The following is a 15,830-nucleotide window of genomic DNA, read 5'->3' on the forward strand; positions in this document are numbered from 1 at the left end:
CCCAGAAGATATTTGTTAGAGAAGAGAAATGAAGATCTGTAGAAAATGCTTTGGTTTTTTTCCACAGAGTTGCTGTTCCGCTTGCACTCAGAGTCTGGACATAGTTTTACAATGCGTTCATGCTGGAGCAGGTTAGATGTAGACTCTGCATTTACTTGTTTCCAGATTTCATAATCTCGAATTCCATCACTGTGTTCCATAACTAATTGTTCAGTCAGGGAGCTGTCCTTAGGGGTAATCTAGCAAATGATGTTCTGGGACAAACTTTGAGGAGAATTAGTGGAACAAATAACCCAGCTAGTTTTAAGATGGAACTTATGACAGAATTATGCAACTAAAAGATCAGAGGACCTAAAATGTCCTCTTCAGGCTGCTGTTTAAAACAGAATAAAGGCACAGAGATGCAAGCTTCCTATAGCTTCATCTGCAAGTTTTTCTCATACTAGGGGAGAAGATGCATTCATAGACTGATGCGCTCAATAGACAGAGACAACCTCTCAGCAGGTCTTCTAAAAGACAGACGGCTCAAAGATTTGCATTGAGTGACATGAGAGCCCCTGGAAGAGAGAATGACAGTTCAGGGATCTAATTTCTCCTCCATGTTATTCTTTTCTTCAAGGTTCCCAGAGCCTCTCTCAGCAATGGCTATGGTGTGTCTTTCAGACTTTGAAGCCTACGCTAAAAAGTATTTACCCAAGATTGCTTGGGATTATTTTGCAGCTGGAGCAGATGACTGTAACACACGAGATGAAAACATCTTGGCATATAAAAGGTAACGTGAGGAGGAAATGAGGGGTGTTGTACTGGGAGCTTTTAAACTACATTTTTGTGCAAGTGTTTGGACTTCACAAGCAAAGACACCTAAGACCTTGCCTTTTCAAGGTGATCCCCAAGCAAAATGCACTTACCTGAATGATACATGCTGCATGGTCTGATGCCAGCCTGACTGTGACACAGACTGTGTGAGGCATAAGTGATGCTGAGGGTACAGGCAACTGGTAGGGTATGGTACAGTACCGTGTGGTATACAGGCATGACAGGAAAGGAGATGAGTAGCTATAATAGATTGAGAAGCAACAGGGAACTCTTGCAGAAAAGCAGGAAGTCTAAGCATAAGTAGGATGGGATTTGGGGAACATGCTGCAGAGTGTGAGGGCAGGCACACTGTACAGTGAGGACAGACATACGAATGGTGGAGTGGAAGGCACCAACCTGGGATTGGGCTGCAAGTAGAAGCAACCTGGGAGGTGGACAATGGGAGAACAAGACACAGAATCACAGAATATGCTGAATTGGAAGGGACCCACAAGGTGAGATGAAGTGGGAAGTGAAGAAATTAAGTACTGTGACCAGTAAGCAGGATTAATGGAAAATGGAAGTGGTTGAACCTCTGTTATATGCTGTTCTATTTATTGTCTCAGATTCCTGCCTTGTAGTTGGTAAATGAAGACCTGGTTTCCATGAAACTTCAGAAAAGTCACTGAACATCTACTATCCTGAATGTGGCTCTTTTTGCCTTGCAGAATTCGTTTCCAGCCACGTGTGCTGCAGGATGTATCCATGATGGATATTAGGACTAAGATCCTGGGGACTGAAATCAGCTTTCCCGTAGGAATCGCCCCCACTGGCTTCCACCAGCTAGCATGGCCTGATGGAGAGAAAAGCACAGCCAGAGGTACTCTTCTGGTCTGCTGCCATGTTGCAGAAAAGGTGGTTTGTGTAAAAACCTCAAGAAGCTTTTAGGATGGCTTGGAGTGTGACTGAGAAAAGTTTTCAGGCTTGAAGGGGCAAACTCTTTTCCCACTTTCTGACACTCTGCATGGGAACCTGTATAGGCATTGCTCTACTTCTCCAGCTACCACTATTACAAGATCCTCGCTGTGGAATCTGCTGCAAACTTAAGACAAGGGCAGTGGACCCATTTCTGACTCACACCAAGAACCACACAAGGTTCTCAGTCCTGGTGGCTCTAGATAGGTCATAAAAGTGGTGGATGAGACTCAGACTGTGAATTCCTTGTTGCTGGTTAAGAAGTATCTCCCTTGGAGAAAAAAGAGGGATGGTATCTCTTCATAAATCCTATGGCGGGTTTGGAGACCTGATGTTTTAAAATTACTCTTTTCTTCTGTATATTTCTGTGTACACCAAGTGGAATTGAGAGTGCATTCCTGTGAAAACTCAGTCATAAAGAAAAAATTCATGGTTTTTCAAAAAAAGTAGTTGCAAAATGAACGCGCAGCTTGGTAAATTGCCTCTCTCTTTCCTGCTTTCTTAACCATGATCCTACACTAGTGCATGGTAAATACAGCTACTTTTAACTCGGGGGTCATAATTGCACAGTGCTTCATGGGATATACGTAAAACAGGAGCTCAGGAAGTCTCTGCAAAGAGCACAAAATTTTGTGTCTGATGTCTGGTGAGATGGTTCAAATCACTTTGTTTCTGATTCTTTTTCAATACGTCCTGAAGCAGCCAAAGCCATGAACACCTGTTACATTGCCAGCACGTACTCCACCTGCACGCTGGAGGAGATCTCTGCGGCCGCTCCCGGGGGCCTCCGGTGGTTCCAGCTCTACATCCACCGCAACAGGGCAGCTTCCCGTCAGCTGGTCCAACGAGTGGAGGCCTTGGGTTTCCAGGCCCTTGTCCTCACCGCGGATCTGCCCTACACGGGCAAAAGACGCGATGATATCCGCAACGGTTTCTGCCTTCCACCCCACATAAAACTGAAGAACTTGGAACGAGACTTTGAGGTTTGTAAAATGAGCCTGTCCTTTCATTCACTCTGCTGGCATGTACCACATGAGACAAAACCACTGGGTAACTGCTGCTTTGGCATCTGCTCTACCCAGGGTGTATCTTCTCCCCTTCTGGTTCTGCAGCATCCTGCCTTGATCTCCTGCCAACCTGGGTTCTGACTTCAAAATCCCCATCCAGATGCCTAAGACAAACTGATCTCCACCCCCACTGTAATTATTCTTCTTCAGAGATATATGCTTTCTGGAGCTGATGAACATGTTTGTTAGCAAGTTTAATTAATCTTTTCTATGGCAAGGAAAGACTTCAAGGGACCTCTGAATTGTTGCAGCTCAGATGAGGCTTTCTTTTGTTCTATGGCTGTAGGGAGATGACCGTTCTGAGTATGGACTGCCACCCAACAGCTTGGATCCTTCCATCACCTGGAATGATATCTACTGGCTGCAGAGCCTGACTCACCTGCCCATCATCATCAAAGGCATCTTGACGAAAGAAGATGCAGAGTTGGCTGTGAGACACAGAGTCCAGGGAATTATTGTGTCCAATCATGGTGGAAGACAACTGGATGAAGGACCTGCCACTGTAAGTGAGAAAATGTATGTCCCATGACTGCTTACAGTCTGCATATTTGCATTAACCTGGGTATCTCTATGACCAGCTCTGTCTGTACACTTTTGGTGGACTTGTATTTATTTGTTCAGTGGTCGTGGGTGTGTGCAGATGTACTTTAGCTTTAAACTTGTAAGATCTGTAACTTGGCACGAGCTACCCACCGAAGTATTTTCTCAGCTTCTTGGGAGGGTTCTGTGAGTGTTGCAGAAACCACATAACTGCAGATAAAGTACTGGCCTAAGTCAGGAAATGTTTTCTGCCTGTGTCTCCATGAGCTGGTGCAGTGCACACAAACTCTTTGCGCACGGCAGCAAAAGGAAAACGAAGCTCTGAAACCAAAAATGTACAAATGAAAGCATAATGTATTCTCATTGTTCACATCTGTCAAAACATGCAAAACAACGCAGCTAGATTTAGTGAGAGGTCTGCTTGCGTATTTACGGACTCAAGTCTAAATGGGAATTTATTGACTTTCATGAGCCAAAAAAAGGATAACTTATCTGGAAAAAAATTCCCCTGCTTTTTAAACTGTACAAAGAAATCAAGCATTGTTTGGACATATGTGTATTTCACTGGTTTAATTTGGCTTCTCTCAGTTTTTCCAATTGTCCTTATTTTACAGTTCTGCATTGCATAGTATCTTATGTATGTTTTTTTCTCTGTTTTCTTTTGTGAAATAAAAATAGGTACCAGGGAATTGTCTTCTATTCTACATCAAGCCTGACAATAATGAATAAGAAATATTTATAGTCTAAATGCTGAGGGCATAATAACAGAAATGGTATCCATATTGAATTGCTCTTCTACTCTAAAAGTTTCTTTACATACACAGACAGGGCAGTAGATACCTAGTTTGGCTCTGATATTCTTTTGGTACCAAGCCTGACAATAGAATCTATTGTCCCTGTCCTTGATGAGCTACTCCTAGAAAATTTCAGCCTGAAAGTTTTTAGTCTGAAATCCTGGGAAAAAAAAATGGATTAACTGGAAAAATCTGCTTAGTATTCTTAGTTATAGCTGCTCTACTCAAAAAAAAAAAAATAAATAAATTGAAAGGAGGTAAAAGGGTATAAGAAACTGCAGAAAAGAGCCATTTGGGTTTGCTGAGAGTTAATTAGGTCTAGTGTAATGTCCTGCCTCTGGTTGTACTGCCTTTGAGACCACAGCCGGCATCTCTGTATGGTGCTGCCCTGCACTAGCAACTGGGACTCTAGTCCATGTTGGACTCTACAAAAAAGACCTTAGGGAATCAGGAGACTTAACCTGGAGGAAATTATATGTTGCCTGTCATACAAAGCAAATGAAATCCTTCATAGATGCTTTAGGGGGTTTGAGGAGGCATTCGACAGGTGGTCACCAGGATTAGATTGAAATGTAAACTGTAGGCAGTTTGGGCATCAGCCTTTTTTACAAACATTTGTCTCAAACAAAAGTAAAATATTAATAAAAGTTATTTTCATTGAAATTTATATATAAAATCTTTCATAAAGCACTCACTAGAAGTGCTAGCAAAAATATCAATATAGGCAAAGCACTGGAAAATCATATTAACTATCCCGTAAACAGAATAGGGAGCTGCACTTTATCCTGCAGCCTTTGGTGCTGAGCTATTTGTGATGCATCATCACATTTTATTTTGAGAAGGTATGCTATGGAAGCATTGTCTCCCCGCCTGTCTCTTTGGAATATATCCTCTTTCTCTTGGAATCAAAGGCTGACCTCAAGGTGAGACTGGATGCTTCTTTGCAGATTGATGCTCTGGTTGAAGTTGTGGAGGCAGTCCGAGGCAGAGTTGAAGTTTACTTAGATGGTGGAATAAGAAAAGGAAGTGATGTGTTAAAAGCACTGGCACTGGGAGCAAAATGTGTCTTTATTGGAAGACCAGCTTTATGGGGTCTGGCTTACAAGGTGAGTGAGGAGCTTTCAGTTCACATGCCTGCTTCTCATACTCTTCAACACTCTGTTATTGAACTCATAGAGAAAAAGTTTTCACTGGTAAAGAATATCTCTGTCTCTTTTTTTTTTTAATGGATTTTTAAGTGGAATCACGCCAAATCTGACATTTCTGTGATTTAAAAATACCACTGAATTTCACAATTTCCTATATATGCTGCTTCTTAACTGTGGGAATATTTCTACAATCCAGAGTCATGAATTAGGCCTCTGATGCAGAAAGTTAACATAATAAAATTAAAATATTATTACATCAATTGTTTCCTTTACTAAATTTTTGCTATTTAGCCTCTGGATTGGAGATTCCAAACTTTTCTCTAGAATAAAAAAATCTTTATTTTTATGGCCTAGAAACATTTCCTATCTTTTGAATGAGAGTCTTGTCCAGTGGTGTGATTGCTGTGGATTCCAGTAGCTAGATTTTAAGCAAGAAGTCACCTGAATCTTCTGAGAAACCCAGATGAGTTGTCAGTACTGTTTCTTTTGCCAGTAAACATAAAAAAAGGGCCTAACATGAAAAGGGTGCTGCTGTGAGTTGCCTGCTTTTTTTCCACAATGCAAGCAGAATGGAGATGAAATCTGGGGAGTTTAACTGTGCTTTGGTATTAAATTCCTAAAGATAAGTTAGAGTATTCCTAAAGATGTATCTCGGTGTGTTACCCTAGCATACAAAGAGGAAGGACATGAACAAGCACTAATGTTGTCTGCACCCAAAACATTCTTTATTGTAAGAAGCAAAAAGAAAATTTAAGAGAAAGAAAAAAAAAAGAAAAGAAAAAATCATCCAGTATTTTACAAGAAACTTAAAATCTTATATACAATTTATTGGATTTTGAGCTTCTTGGTGTCACTTACACAGGGGAAAACACACAATATATTATTTTTGAAGATTCAGACCAGTATTTGAGTAAACTAAAGTTTTTAAAGCAGTATCATATATAAAACTCTCATTACTTAATTGAAAACTGTCAGCATTGTAAGGCTTGACATTTTAAATAACAAGCCAATTGGCAGAGGAAAACTGAAAGCTAAGAGAAGAAACCAGCTAGAAAATGTCACAAGTGAAAAACAACTTTGTTTTCTTTCCGTGTTCCGATGTATCACAAAAGGAAAAGCATTTAAATTAATCTGCAATGAACTGAGCACATCCATCATAAAGTTTTAATCATTCATCTGTATGAGAGCTTGGAATTGGCACGAGGTTAAGGGACTGTCCCAGCTTTCACAGTGCAAGCATCCTGCAGCATTGCTCTGTGCCAGTGCTCCTTTTACCCTGAGTGCTTTCTCTGTCGGAGCAGGGTGAAGAAGGTCTCCAGGACGTTTTGAGAATTTTGCAGGATGAATTTCGTTTGTCGATGGCCTTGGCCGGTAAGTATTTTGCAGGTTGCTTGCAATGGGTGATACAGAGGTTTTTCATGCAAGCCATATAAAATCAGAAGTCTGATGGATGGGTCACAAAAAGGGAATCCACCTGACCTGTGCCAGTTCAAGTTGCTATGCTTAAGGTGATTCTTTGCTTCCTAGAAAACCACTTGGCATTTCAGGTGTCAGAGCAATGACACTTGCAAGGAGGAAATAGGTTAAAGCAGCTTTGTGACCCAGCTAAAGAGATACAAAATTGCTAAGTAAAGCTGAGCAAAACCTGCAATTTCTGTTCTGCTGGGAATGGTAGCATATGTTTTTCAGTATTTAACATACTGTTTATCAGGGCAAAATGGAACCAATTTTTTTCTGCATGAAAAGTTCATTAAAAATGGATGCAGAATTTTTCTCTGCATATTGGAGAATACAGTCTGTTCGTGGAGGTTCAAACCTCTGCATTCTACATGCCTTAAAAGCCTTCATGTCTCCTCCAAGATTTTACTTTTGTTCCTCACTCTCATTTCTCACTATTGCTCCCAACTGTAGCTGCCATGTTTGATCCCCTCACTGACAGCAAACTTGCAGAGCCCAGCGCAAACTCGTTTCACATATGAACAAGAGGGTGGTTGAGCACTGGAACAGGCTCCCCAGGGAAGTCTCAGCACCAAACCTGTCAGAGTTCAAGAAGCATTTGGACAATGTTCTCAGGCACATGGTGTGATTCATGGGGCTGTCCTATGCAGGGCCAGAAGATGGACTTCCATGATCCTTGTGGGCTACTTCCAACTCAGGATATTCTATGATACTAAGCATGACATGCAGATCCAGTGCAGGAGTATTCAGACATCAGTAAAGGATCTTATTAAAGATTTTCATGCTCTAGCAACCATGAACTCAAGTGGATAACAATGCTGACTAGGAGACTGGAATTGAAATCCTGTTGGCACGGTTGGTTTTACAGGTCACTTTTTCAACTAGCAAAGATTCCTACACGGTGGGTTTGTTGGTTTTGTGGGGTTTTTGTTTTTTGTTTTGTTTTGTTGGGTTTTTTTTCCAGCAGGCTTTTACACTTTACATGCAAAAGAGCACTGGATTCAGCAAGAGCAGCAAGTTGGGATCTTTTTAGTGGAAGCGTGAAATTCATAGAACCATATAATCTTTTAGGTTGGAAAAGACCTATAAGCTTGTTGTAAGGATCATTTTTTTTCATGTTTCTAACTCTACTTGTGTGGGAAGTCTGGTGCCTAACCTCAAGGCTGAAGATGCCATTGAGGAACAGAACTACTGAAGTACGAACCTATCCCAATCCAGTTCATACAAGACAAGACTGTAATTCAGAGAAGGGGGCTTCCAAGCTTCATCCACAAACCTTTCGTTCTCATTGTTGTGTCATGTATTTCAGGCTGTGCCAGAGTCTCAGAGATTGGCCGACACCTGGTTCGGTTCTCCAAGCTGTGAACAGCCTCCTGCAATACCCACCAAACAGAGGCAGCTCAAGCTGAGGTCCCAGCCAGACTGAAGACAGCAAAGAAGGAACAATAAGTATATGATAAGGCCTTCAGGAAACCTCTGAGGAGATTAGGAAAGTCTCCATGTTAGCAAAGGCTGTGCTCTGCTTTTGTTGAGACCAATGAATTCCTTAGCAGTTCGAGTAATTTTTACTTGCTTAAATACATTTGCTTTAAACTGGCTGTTCCATGTCATTACCTATGTTGGGCTTTACTCCAGAGTTCTATTACACTGGACATCCAGACATGGAAAACCATGTGCCTTGCTTTTTCCACTTGATTGTCCTACCAAGTCTGACTGCAACTCAGTCACACTTTCCTACTCTGGCATAGTAATTGTTGTGGCCAATATCTTCCATAGCTTGGGCCTTTCCCAGATGTATTCAAAACAGATACAGAAACAAGATGCATCAGTTAACAGGCACACAAGTTACCCTTTGATGGTGGGGGCAGTTTTTGCCCACTGGTTCTAAACGCAGAGCAATGAAATCACCTGTAACCAAATCAGCACCCTGTGCTCCCTGCTGAGAGAGCCTCTTCTTTCACTACATAGGTAATTTGTAAGGCAAACTCTTCTGAGTAGCAGTCAAGACCTGTTCATTTTCAGAGGGCACCACAAGTTTGTGGCAGTGGGTACATCACTCACCTGGTGCCCTGGTCTCTGCCCATGGATAAGGGCAGCCAGCACAGGCTAACGGAGTGGGTAGGAGCTGCTGGCACCACCCCAGCAGCATGTGACCTTTGCTCTCTGAGGATAGCTCAGAGGCCGTGTCACACCTGCTGCCAGCACAAACACTTGCTCTCCGAGGTAGCAGAAATATGTGCTCATCCCTTCCCTGTCCAAGTTTCTTCCTGAGACATGAGTGTTGCCTCCTCATGAGGAAGCCAATGGCCCTTGGCTGTGTCAGAGCTGCTTTCTGGCTGCCCAGAGTAGACAAGGAAGTCTGCTACTGCCCATAGCTGAGGGAGCTACTGGGGAATGGAAATGAGGGAATGTGGGGGCACATACGGTCTTACAGCCAGGGCAGAAATCTGTTGATGTTGTATTATTTGGAGCTGATGTCCCTTTGGGTTTGTTTGTGTCAATAGGCTGCAGCATGAGTATTTATCCTGAACTGTTGTCCCTAGGAGGAGTTTAACAACAATTGTTTTTTTAATCTTTACATTATGCTGTCCAAGTAAAGGTGTAAAAAGAATTATCTACTCAAAATGGCTAAACCCGCTGTGTGCATATTTGGTCTTTGTTACAAATGTGACGCGTAAATCTGTGGGGCATTGGGCCAGTGTATCTGGGAATAAGCTGAATTTCCACAAAGAGTTTAACTGATTTAACTGCTCTGGCTAAATCAGGTCTTTTCAATGAGGTTAAGTAAACTAAGATGGTACATACAGGAAAACTGATAATGTTCATCATCTTTAAAAATGCAATGTGATGTTAAAACTATCTGATAAGACACCTGACCTTGTTTTCTTATAAATAATTTTTATGGCCAGACTCACAAGTGTGGCCACTGATGTTACAGCAGCACAAAATGGCAGAGGGGTGCCAGACAGCAATGGGATGCCATGTCACTTTGTGCCAAAGAAATACCAACTTGCTGGGCACCTTCCCTATTTAGTGCACCTCCCAGTCTCCCCTTGCACACAAGGCTCCCTTTCTTGGCAATCTCAAACAGTGGTGTCCTGCAAACTGCCCTGCCCTGGGTATCATGCATGGGCATGTGGCATTTCCCACCAAGTGGGATCTCTCCCTGCTCCCCTTGGAATTCTGGCACTGTTCAGTAAAAGCATCAAGAATAAGTGGCTGCAGACAGGGAAAAGTGATGCTTTGTAGGCTAGTAATCAAAGTTCTCTTGTGTATGAGAGTGAAGGTGGGGGCCTGAGGTCATTAATTCACGCAGTAATTACTCAGAGGAAAACACCACAGGAGTCCTGGATGCATGGGGCTGCACAGTTATCTAACCCTGTTTTGGAGTGCTGTGTGGCCAAATTCCAAGAAAGTGCCTGCTCTCCTCCCACAAAACTGCCTATGAGCTTCTTTGGTCAAGGCTTTCTCCCGTCAGAGAAGAGGTGCTGCTTTTTCTGTGGAGGAGAGGGCATCTGTGCTCCCCAGTTCTTGCTGAGCATGTTGACCTCTGGCTCCTGGTGTAAAAGGGAAAATGGGAGCAGCAGCATCACCTACTTTTGCCCATATCTTAGAAGAATCAGGTGAGGCTCGTTAGGTCCTAAACTTGCTAGAAGACTTGTTTCCAGCTTATACAAGTGGCAGTGGCTGAAGGGGCCTGCTGGCAGACTGGAGATATCTGGCTAAGCTCTGTAGAGGAGCCGAAGTTCCAGCATCCGTTCTCCAATACATCTTGATGACTTGCCTCCAGGCATTTGAATATTTTTTAGATCTGCTTCTGTAAATCTATAAGACCTAGACATGGACATGGAAAGGGTGAGAGCGAGCAGGTGCCTGAAGTTAGCTACTGTCTTCTGGAGCTGATGCTGTGAAATGGGAAAATAGGTAGTGAGGGGCTGGGACAACTGCATTTTAAGTTCTGTTTTCATGAAAATGAGCTCCTCTGTCTCCCTAGTCACTGACCATCAAGAGCTTTGCTCCTTGTTCTGTACTCCTATTTACTGAAAGAAATCTCTTTTGTCTGGAGAAATCCAGGTAGTGAAAGATCATCCATTTCTTACCAGCATTTCAGTGAGACACCTTTCACTTGCAGTCAGACCCTCTCAATGTTCCATGCATGCAGCCAGTCTGATGGTTTGCTCATGCTGCTCCTCACAGCAGTGTGTGTTCCTTGGAGCTGAGGTAGTGCTCAAGGCAGCTCTGCTGAGGCAGGAGAATCACTAATTTCAGGCTCCAGAGTCTCAGCTTTCATTTAAAGCCAACAAAACCAAGATGGTGGAATGCATGCCATTGTTACAATTGTGAAGGAATCTTTAAAGAAAGATGGCTTTCCTCCTTTTCTTTAAAGGAGGAAAGCCATCTTAAGAAACTCAGAGAGTCTGTTGGAGCTGAAACAGTAGTGATGGAAGTTGTCTGCACTGTTGAGCTGACTTCAGGTGGCTTCATTTACACTATTATGGAGTACATGAGATCAAAATCTGTTTTAAAGGAAAGACAGTGTAACATCATGAAAATAAAAGCACCGTGGGTTTTTTTTTGATTGCCTTCTCTGTTTTCCCCATGACACTGAAGTTGGGGGATGAAGGATAGGAGGTGGAGCAGGTGGAGCTGAAGGGTGTGTAAACCCTACTAAGGTAGCCATAGAAACAGCAGCCTTTAATCAAGCTGTTCTATAAGTTTGGTATATAAGATAGCATAAACATCTTAAACCAGAAATGTTTGCAAAGGCCACTAATTTGCAAATCCTGTGATCTGGGCGTCTATTGGAGTACCTTTGGAGCTATATTTGAACAGGCATGGAGCACTTGGAAGTGAAATGAAGATTAGCAGGGGTTTGGGACTGCAGCATTCACAGAGCTGAAATATCTTCTTCTCTAATCCTACCTCTTGCTATTGGCCTTTAAAGCCACACAAATTTTCTATCTGATTTTTCAAACTATGTAATTATATAGAATATCCTCCTAGCCTGTTTTCCCCTTTCAGATCAGCATGTATTCCAAAACTGAGGCAATACCTGTACGCTTGAATAGTTCTGCATGCCCTGCCATAGAGCAAGGGTAAGGGAAGATTTTGCTGGTCAGGTTTGTGTAATATCATGCCTCAGGAATCAATAACAAAGGGGAATCCCTATAGAATTGGGCATGTGCATCTTGTGGGCAAATGGTAAATCTGCTCTTCACCTGAGGTTTCCAAGCTGAGCCTGCAGCAGAGTACCACTTCTGGGACAAAACGCCAGCCCTCAGTGGTTCAGACGCCCTGCCACAGACTGCTTTGCAGCTGGCAAATACCTCGGTGCCCACTTCACTGGCATGACCAGGGGGAACCATGCTATCAAAAAGCAACCTTCTACATAAACCCTACTTTAAATTGTCCCTAAGGAGGCAGAAGAAAGAAGCTAGCCCTGTTAGCTCGCTCTGTTTAGACTTTAATTTCTCTCAGAGATAACAGTGTCTGCACTGATCTTCCAGAGGCCTTCACATGGAGGCCTTCCTCTCTGTTCCAGTAACAATAAACCTTGTCAGCAGACTGACAGCCTGCCAGATAAGACTCAGGAATTACAGCACATTGCACATGTTGATGGACTTCAAGGATGTACAACAAGAGAATGAGACAACTGGGAGTACTCAGTCCTGAGAAGGCTAAAGGCGGATGGGGGATCACATCGTTGTCTTTTACTACTCATTTGGAGAAAATCCAGCCCAGCTTCTGGGATGTGAACAGTAAAAGGGTGAAAGGTAATGAGGAAAATTCCAGGTATAAATCAGTGGGGAAAAAAATTCATCATGGGGGGGGTCAAATCCTGCAACAGAGGGTTTGTGAAACCTCCATCCTTAGAGATATTTAGAGATTGACTGGACAAGGTCCAGAGCAACCTTGTCTGATCTGATGCTGCTTTAAGAAGCGCTTGGGTCAGAGACCTCCAGAGGCTCCTTTTCATCTAAATTGTCGGGATATATCACAGAATCATAAAATGAGAACCACACATGATATCTGTACTATGTTGTACCACTGTGCTGCCATGATCAACTACCATACAGCTGCAGAGGCAACCATGTATCTCTGTGAAAGAGGCTGCAGAAACAATTTTCTGAGAGAAAAAGAAAGGTATTCGGTGGGTGAGCTTAAAAATAAGAGCTCACAGGGTTTGACTAGGCTGAGAGACTATTTAAGTCCATCCTACAGCTATTCTAAGACTTCGGAAATCTTCTATGATCCATGCCAATGTGTACCAAAGTCTCATGCCCTCTTGTCTGCACTCTGTTCTGCTTTCTGTATTTGATTGTTGTGAATATCTCTGCTACAAATTCAAGCAAGGTTAAATCTTTCAAAAAAATATTGTAAACTTGTGGGTTAAGGACTAATCAAACCCTGCTGTTTCACAGCATCCCTGGAGGATGCAGCAGGGGGAGGGAATCAGTGTATTTACAAGGGTAGTTTATCTACAAAATCGATCCAAATATAAACATTTTCCTTTCGCATATGGTGCAATTTTCTCCAGCCTTTAAATATATAATTCAATTTTTAATTTCATCTGAGGAAATAGTTCTTCCTAAAACAAAAGGGAAAAGGAGACTAAATGTTTGTTTCTAGTTAATTGTCCAACTCATGTGCTGTCTAATATAGCAAAGACTACAACAAGTAAGTCTCTTTGATTTTGGAGGCCATGTAAGAAACATTTACAATCACTTTCTCCCTTCTACTGGAAGAATTTTGGTACTACTGAAATAGGAGATATTTTTCAGATTTGAACACACAGAAACATCGAGGCCTCTTAAGGTGGTTATCTTCATACCTTGATTAAAGTGTCTTATAACTGTTCCCCACTATGAAAAGTTGTATTTATTCAGACTGTGATTCAGGACAGATGCCCAAAAGTTAATTATTTAAGTCTTATTCCCTCTTGTCAATGTGTAACCAGAAGAGAGAGGAAAATGTTTCCAAGAGGGAACAGTGTCTCTCACTCTGAAGGCCAGAAGCTTTCCTTGAGTAAATCTACATCTCAAAGTACAGTTTCTTTCCCAGAGCTGCCACATCTAGGCATTTTGAGCTTACAGGCATATGGTTGTAAGAAACACATTTTGGTGGCTTTGTTTTACAATGAAGTCAAAGAGAAGACATCAACATAGTTAAAAAATGACTATACCTTGACACAGAATATAGCATTGCTAAACTTTTAAAGATGCTGCTGAATCATGTTTTAGTCTGCAAATTCCATACCTGTGCAATAACTCAGAATTTCATCGAGCTGTTTCCTGGTGGTCAGAGGTCTGGTGGACTCTGGCCTTGTTGCTCATTGACACTGTTCTGGGGTGTACAGCACATTCCAGCATCTGCCTTTGTGCCCCCTTGGGAACACCAAAGCCAGCCTTGTCTGCAGCACAGAGCCACCCAGCAACCCCACCCAGCAACGTCAACAAGAACCAAATGTGAAAATGTTGGCTCTAGGTGAGACTGCAGGAAGCACCAGCAGGTCTGAGTGTGAACTGAGCAAACTACTGCTGTCTGACCACTGACATTCACAAATGACATTTCAGATGAAGGCTGCTATGCAGTGTTGTATAAAATTACCTCAAACTAAGCCAAGCATTTGGCTGAGTAGTACTCAAAAGGACAAAATCTCCTTGCAGTCCCCTATGCAGCACTCATTCTCATATAAGCACTACCCCTGCTAAACTTGGTCATTCTAATAGGCAAGCTTGGTGTAGGAGAGCGTTTTCTATCTTAAGAGGCTATGCTGTGTTGTCTGGTTTTATAATGCCTCTTTAAGGCATTTTTTTTCTTTCTTAAAAGAAAAAAGAAAGCCCTGTTACAGAAAACATCATTTGCAGCAGCAGGCTCTGACCAGTTATTTTGCCTTGCAAAGTGCACAAAATTAATTTGCAGCAGCTTCTGATAAGAACATACAATGTCAAGGTCCCGCCCGTGAAGAGCCAAGGAAAGAAGCACTGATAACAATTTTTTAAAAGATTTGTTAGTGTAAGGAAAGGATTTTCAAGGATGCTAGGATTGAAACAGTTGCCAAAACTTTGTCATCTGTGTCAGTTAGAAACCTTTCTCCTCCAACACAAATGGTTTCGCTCTCCTCCTGTCCCTTGCAGGCCCAGTTTTGCTCTAAAAAAATAACAATGTGGGGATGGTTCTTCTATAGCTTTTCTCCAGGGTTCTCTTTAATGAGTGAACAAAATCTATGATAGAATAAAAAAGGGAGCTTAGCAGTTAGTCGTGTGAATGGAAGCAAAACATTTTTAGATATTCATTCCAGCTGTGCCCAAAATCAGTGATCCATTTTCCAGTGATTTCAGCCTAATTAATTGTGTTGCCGGGCTTCTTCATAGCTTCCTTATCTCTTAAGGTAGCTACCTATTTATCATCTTGCTTCAGCAGGGATGTCTGTCTATCCCTGTGTGTGAGAGAGAGAAAATTGAGCTGCAGCCAGCACGTCTTGACAGACCCAGGAAGGCAGTGCAGGTATTAGGAGCTTCAGGCTAATGCCTAAGCCCTGCTCTGGTCTCACACTAGAAAAGAGTTTTGCTAGAACTGGAGAAGCGGGAAATACCTGGGCCTTTTCTCTGTGTTTTGAACATGTAAACAACACAGCTCACTGCAGAGGAACAAGCAGCATTGTTTTAATTAGGTACACTCACACCAGACATTTCCAGAGGTGAATCTTTATCTCCCGCAGCTTTAATTTGTCTTTGATGGTACATTAAACCATTTCATCACCTTGAATGCCTGTAGTATACAAAATGTATATACAAACACAAAATCCCAGAGGTTAGTTTTTGATTTTGCACAGAGTGAGGAGCCCATGCTATAACGGGGAAGCACACTACCCAAAAAATAGAGTCTGCTCCTCAAACCACTCTAAATAGCCACTCCTGCTATTTACATTTAATTCTAATGCTCCCTACCTCCATGTTGACACTGTATTACACAAGAAAGTGAAGCTAGAGAGAATTATCAGCATGAGGGTTTACTCTCCTAGAATTTAGGGCTGCAGGACGACATCTAGG

General features: G+C 42.3%; 1 protein-coding gene across 2 annotated transcripts; it reads left to right on the forward strand.

Annotated features, from left to right (window-relative positions):
• Positions 1–621: 621 nt before the first annotated feature.
• Positions 622–9,872, forward strand: HAO2 (hydroxyacid oxidase 2). 2 transcript variants are annotated; one of them, XM_008922544.4, is made up of 7 exons: positions 622–772; positions 1,524–1,675; positions 2,470–2,753; positions 3,124–3,339; positions 5,119–5,277; positions 6,621–6,690; positions 8,087–9,872. In XM_008922544.4, exons 1-7 carry the CDS (start codon positions 642–644, stop codon positions 8,140–8,142), a joined length of 1,068 nt encoding a protein of 355 aa, XP_008920792.3. In that variant the 5' UTR covers positions 622–641; the 3' UTR covers positions 8,143–9,872. The 2 variants fall into 2 exon arrangements, with proteins under 2 accessions (XP_008920792.3, XP_017930079.2); XM_018074590.3 differs by having other exon boundaries at positions 2,473–2,753.
• The last annotated feature ends 5,958 nt before the right edge of the window (positions 9,873–15,830 follow it).

This window comes from Manacus vitellinus, unplaced genomic scaffold (assembly GCF_001715985.3).
Source record: "Manacus vitellinus isolate BGI_N305 unplaced genomic scaffold, ASM171598v3 scaffold_28_pilon, whole genome shotgun sequence".
Taxonomy (NCBI): domain Eukaryota; kingdom Metazoa; phylum Chordata; class Aves; order Passeriformes; family Pipridae; genus Manacus; species Manacus vitellinus.

What these genes read in the sequence shown, in the direction of transcription:
- HAO2 (XM_008922544.4), top strand. Translation starts at nt 642, where the DNA reads ATGGCTATGGTGTGTCTTTCAGACTTTGAAGCCTACGCTAAAAAGTAT. An exon ending in ACTTGGAACGAGACTTTGAG is followed by an intron (nt 2,754 to 3,123) that starts GTTTGTAAAATG and finishes CTATGGCTGTAG; the next exon opens with GGAGATGACCGTTCTGAGTA. An exon ending in TGGATGAAGGACCTGCCACT is followed by an intron (nt 3,340 to 5,118) that starts GTAAGTGAGAAA and finishes GCTTCTTTGCAG; the next exon opens with ATTGATGCTCTGGTTGAAGT.